The 5,787-nt window shown below is 44.2% G+C and overlaps 1 protein-coding gene across 1 annotated transcript in view; it reads right to left on the minus strand.

The window, feature by feature from the left end:
• Positions 1-4,381: 4,381 nt before the first annotated feature.
• Positions 4,382-5,787, minus strand: part of MEIS2 (Meis homeobox 2) — a 211,836-nt gene continuing 210,430 nt past the window's right edge. Inside the window, exon 12 of the mRNA XM_049613300.1 lies at positions 4,382-5,787. This exon is cut by the window's right edge and continues 244 nt beyond it. Coding sequence (XP_049469257.1) covers positions 5,745-5,787 — 43 coding nt within the window. The 3' untranslated portion in view covers positions 4,382-5,744.

The following is a 5,787-nucleotide window of genomic DNA, read 5'->3' on the forward strand; positions in this document are numbered from 1 at the left end:
AAAATTTACAGCGCCTTTAACAACTCGCAAGTAAACCATTAAAATTCCCTTTAATTGAGAAAACATTGATTTTTAAGTCTAGGAAAGGCGAAATCGTAATTTAGCTGCAAACTTTCAGGCGAGAATATAGCGTATTATGTCGCCGTATTATGGATCCACCCTTTATACCCATGCAACATCACATCTTTAATTGCGCTACTTTATGAAGTGATAAAGACAAAAGATAACCCGACTTAGGCAAATGCTTAAAAAAAAAAAAAAAGAGGACCTAGAATAATTTCCTTTTCCAGTTATTTATAAAAGGATTGTCTTTTTTTAAGCAGAAAAAAAAAAATGCCCAAAGGGGAGGAAAGAAATAAAAAGAACGGAAAACCACAGACCAGTCTAAAAGCAACTCACATTAGCAAATCCGTTGATATTCTTTAGCAAAGAAGGAATGAAGCAAACGCATTTTGAGAAAATGCATTCACGGGCAAAATTGCATCCTCCTTTAAACGAAACAAACCTGGGTCTATTTTCTTACTTTACTCCCAGTCCTTTTGGGGGGCGGAGGGGTGCCGAACCTATTGGTGGATAGGAAAAGGAAAGAAAATCAGGCTTTCTATGTTATTTCTGTATCGGTTTTTGGTATTATAGAGGAGTAAAGAAGTTTTTGTGTGGTGGTTTTTCATTGATCAGTCACTCTGAGCTAATGTAATTATCCTCATCAATAGGAGGCTGCAGAGAGAATCATTATGTGGGTGACATTGATAAATGATCGCCCAGGAACGGCCCTCTCGCGGGCAACCCCCACATCTGACCCTCCCACACACACAATGTAGTCATAGAAACACCTAGAGAGCCTCCAGCACCGCCGCGAAGGGGCAAGAGAGGGAAGAAAAAGCCTCGGGCGGCCGAGGTGGGGGTGGGGGCGACCGGGGGCGGCCGGTCCCAGATCCAAACCAGCTCCGACGACACAAAACAACCAACGGCGGGGAGAGGAGGGCGTTGCGGGTGGGAGAATCCCCCTTCCCAGCAGCAAACCCTCCCACACTCGCTCACAACAAAGTGAAAACCCGCCCTCCAGACGGACCCATTCCTCCACACCTTTTCCCATGTGCGACCTCACTACCAACAACATCTGATGTTTGCCGAGACACGCATTCAAATAGGTTTCTCCCAAGGAGTTAAATAATTAGGTTACAAAACCTGTAGGCATCTCATTCTCACACGGGGTCCCCCGTTCGAAAAACCCCAACCCAACCACAAACCAAACCCATCTGAACAAAGGCAGCAGCTGGGTGACCCTCCCTCCCCCAGCATCGCCACCCCCCCCCCCCCCCCCCCCCCCCACCCCCCCTTATTTCCTGGGCGACCCCTTCCTTTCTCTACACCTCCTAACTCGGTGCCTCTGATGATGAGATAATGGATTTTGCGATTGTTCCTGTCAGGGGGGGGGAAGAAAAAAATCCCCCACCGAACCCCATGTTTTCATCTTTTGACTGTTTTATTTAAGCCAATGGGAAAGTATTGAGAGCAGTAATTGATTCATAATGATCTATAAATCGATGTCGGAAAGCGGGGGTGGGGGGTGGGAGTGGAGGTGTATGAAGAGTGGGGGGGGGGGATGCTGTTTATTTATTTTATTTCTAAAGCTTCAAGTAAAGTAGCTTTGACACTGTTGGGGCTGGAGGGGAGGAGCTGTTGGCTCTGCTGGATCATCCATCATCGCTGTCACCCAGAGTCTGCCCCGAGGAGCCGTAGACGCAATCTCCCTTCTGTCTCTACACCGAAACTATTAATATTAAAACCTCCCTTCAAACACTGCCCCGACGGTCTCCATTCTCATCACAGTCTGACCGGCCTCCCCCGTCAGACCTGCGCGCCCCCCTCCCCGCCTCGCCCCTCCCCGAGCGCACCGCAGCCTCCTCCCGGCCCCGGCCCCCGCGGAGGGAGCCCGACGCCCGCGCTCGCGCCCCTCCGAGTGGCTCGCTGGCTTGCGACTGCGAGGTGCCCCCCCACCAGCGCCCCGGTCGATCGGAAGCACGCAGGTCCACCTCGAACACCATGCAAAGGGAAGGCCAGGTGAGGGCGGGGGCGGCCGACGCGGAGGGGGAGCGCCTGCACACGCCCGCCGCCCTCGCCCCTGTCCGGCCTCCTCCCGGGCTCTCCGGACGCACGCACGTCTGCACGAACCCCGCTCCGTGGGCGGCGGCCGGAGGTGGTGGTGGCAAAGCGAGCCCCCCCCCCCCGCCCCCACCCTGCCCCGGGCACATCCCGACACCGGCCTTTCGGACACAGAGGCAACTTGCAGCAGAGGTCCAGGCTCCTTATCGAATTGCTGGCCTGCAAGACTAATGGGGAACTTGTGGGGATCCCAGTCCAGTCCCTTTGAAGGAAGCTCCCTCCTTTGACAGCTGTTAGAGATATTAGCCACATTTCCCTTCCCAAACCTGCTCCGGGTTAACCGGCCCACGGGGGCGGGAGGGGGCGAGGAGGCCGGCAGGATCCTGACAGACTCTGCTCGGGCCGCTCTAACTAGAGTGGGGGGCTCGGACCTGGGAAGTGCCGACCTGGGCGGACGGAGGGAGAAGGGCTGGGTGGGAGACACAGACTTGCCTGGTCTTTTCTTTTTTCCGTTTAAATGTGGCTTCTTGCTCAATTCCCAACCCTTAACAGATGGCGACTGCATTCTCTCAGAATTTCTTAAAGAAAGGGAAACCTTTGGAATTTATTTCTGCTTTTGCTTTTCCATATAAATAAAAAGTGTTTTTATGTTACTCTTGTTTTGGAGAACATAAGCAATTTTATTCAGACTACAGTATTTCCTTTAACACTATATGGTTGTCAAAACACCATTCCCAGTTTCTTTGCTTTTGACAGCTGAGTCTTTCTTAAATATACCCAAATCGGAACTCTTTATACTAAATAGTAAACCCGAGATAGGAGCAAATGCCTTCTGAGGTGGTTTAAAAAAAGCATGATAAAAATTGGACAACTCTACTACCTCTTGGTCTCAGCATATGGGGGGGGGGGGGGCAAGAAAATGCAAACAAATATTATTACAATTACTATTCATCCCCCAAATATTTAAGAAGGTTAAGATTAACATGATAGGATGTGGGTTTGTTGAAGCTAAGCCTGAGAGGGTTTTATTCATTAAAACCAAGTGTACAGAGCTCTGGGATCTAAACTTTGATGAAATAGCTTAATAATTTCATTAAACACTTCCTAAATTTGAGCCAATTACCAAGTAAACTCTGCAGCGCACCGTCTACTGGGAGGAAAGGAAGAAAAACTTTTTCAAACATACCCCCCCCCCCAGCGGATGTGAGTTAATTTGTAAATGGAGAACTTCACCTAAAAGCATTTGAAGTAAAAATACACAAATATTTGAATTTTGCAAAAAGACTCCATGTGCGCCAGGATAACAAAAATGAGAGGGAAGCTCTTTTCCAAGTAGCATAGAATTTCTCCGTTAACCATCAGTTTGTGTCAGAAGTGTTATTTCTACGTTGAAACAGCATATCAATTAAGCTGATAAATGTGTTAATAAAAATTCTCCCTTGCCAAAAATAATACAAAACAATAGAAATTTATCTCCTTGTTTCTTTATAGACAACTTCTATTGATGTTTTCTGCAATGGGAAAGTGGAATCACTCCAAGTGAGATACAAACTTGGATTTCGGAGCTACTGAACTATTTCCCTATCAAGCTGACATCACGGAACTAGTTTTATGATATAATCCCTTCCACACATGGGATTAAAAATTCAGGTGTTACAAAATTCCAGGGTAGGATATTTAGTTTGAAAATTGAGGGGGCATGCAAATACCTCACACTTTTTTTTTCCACTTTGCACACTTTACCAGGCATTGTTTGTGCAGTACCAGCAAAGCCAGTAACACAGATTTCTAGGAATGTTGGGTGAAACTTGGAAAATGGCATCATATTGCCTGTTGTGCTGTTGTTTTAGAAAAGAATTTATGTTTAGTCACCAACTCATCACACTAGCGTGACTGCACATGGGGGTGTCTGAAATAAAAAGACATAATATAACTTATATTAAATATTAATGATTAATCTTTGCAACTCAGGATTTCAAACTCCATAGAAGTTGTTTACTCATCTATGAACATCTATATGTAAATTTTAATTTACATATTCAGCAGTATTTTAGTAAGACAGAGAAAAAACACAGGCAGATGAATTATCTTTGAGCACAGACGTTAGTTATTTCTTATGATGTAAAATTAACCCTGAAAAAGCCCTTTATTCTGGCAGAGGACGAACATGAGAAGCTTTATCTGAGAGTCTTTTTTTTTTTTTTTTAAACATCATCTAAAGAGGTTAGACATATCGAAGGTAATCTTTCAACCTGGCTCATAACACACACACACACACACACACACACACAATTTCATACCTTTAGAAGTTTTCTGCCGGTATGATTTATAGGCCAAATACACACTAAGTGCTACAGACGGTTACCTTAAAAATTGTTGGTTAAGTTTCAAATACAGTCAACTTCTGGGGGCAAAACTATCACCTGCTTTTAACACGACATAGAGTAGGCGTTGTGCAACCTTGCCTTAGAGCTATTAAAAACGCAAAAGCCTAACAAAAAATCAAAAATGAAATATTTATTACCGCATTTTGTGACTTAACACCTTTTTTTTTAACATAACGTCACAGTCCTCATACAAGTATTTTAATGTAAATTTGACAAAGCTTAAAGGTAACAGCATTTTCTTCTAGTGAGGAACACGTGCTGAGAAAAGAATTCATGGACATACAATACCAATTCCACAGCAGATCTGATACTAGCAAAAACATTCTTTTTTTTTTTTCAATTGAGGTAAACACATAGAATATCTAACATGAAACAATTAATAGACCGAACTCTGTACGAAGTTTGTTACAGTATTCTCTTGCTCCTTTTTATCCCCCAAGCTTTGAGTTTCTGATAAAGTCCTAGTGGTGGTGCTCTGACCATTAATAACTTTCTTGTGTTGAGGAAAAGCTGCCCAACGTGAGATTGTTTTGTCCACAGCCAAGGCTCAGAACTCCTGGAAGAAGCTCCCGCTCAGTCTTTAAATCTTCATTGGCAAGCTCTTTGAAAAAGAGTCCCCCAAAATAAGAAGAAGAGTTGGCTTATGAAGCACAAACTATAAAGATCTGTTGGAAACTAAAGGACACGTTTATGGAGGAACAAAGGCCGGGCATGAAAACACATTCTTGAAGCTGGAGTCCAAGGGATGAGGTTCAGCCAGACGTTCACCATGGTCTCCAGCGTGGTTCTTCTCTCATTGGCCCAACAGGTTTAAAATATACCACAGTCTCTCCTGGATAGTGAATTCACTGATGAACCAAAACAGTCATTCTTTTGGGAACAACACACATAGTGTGGAAAACAAGGATATATTTTTTTTTTCTCTTCTAAAACTATTTGAGGCAACATAACGGAGTGATCAACAAAAATGTACAAGTTTAACTTAGTTCCTATGTTTATACTACAGTAGTTATAACTCTCGGAGTCTTTTTCCAGAGGATCTTTACATGGACAGAATTGTCTCAGTGAGCCCATGATTTCACATTTGTGTTCTTGTCTCGTTGGTCCTCTGTCGCTTGATGAAAAATGACAAAAGTAAAAAATAATCACAGCTGTCTGGAATTTCATATTAAGTGTCAACATCTGGTCAAAGTTCAGAAAGTCTTAAAATAGTTTTTGCGTGTGTTTCCTTTTCCCTTGAGTTCCCTTATACTATTGGGCATGAATGTCCATAACCTGTCCGCCAACATTGGGA

Source organism: Panthera uncia, assembly GCF_023721935.1.
Source record: "Panthera uncia isolate 11264 chromosome B3 unlocalized genomic scaffold, Puncia_PCG_1.0 HiC_scaffold_1, whole genome shotgun sequence".
NCBI classification, from domain to species: domain Eukaryota; kingdom Metazoa; phylum Chordata; class Mammalia; order Carnivora; family Felidae; genus Panthera; species Panthera uncia.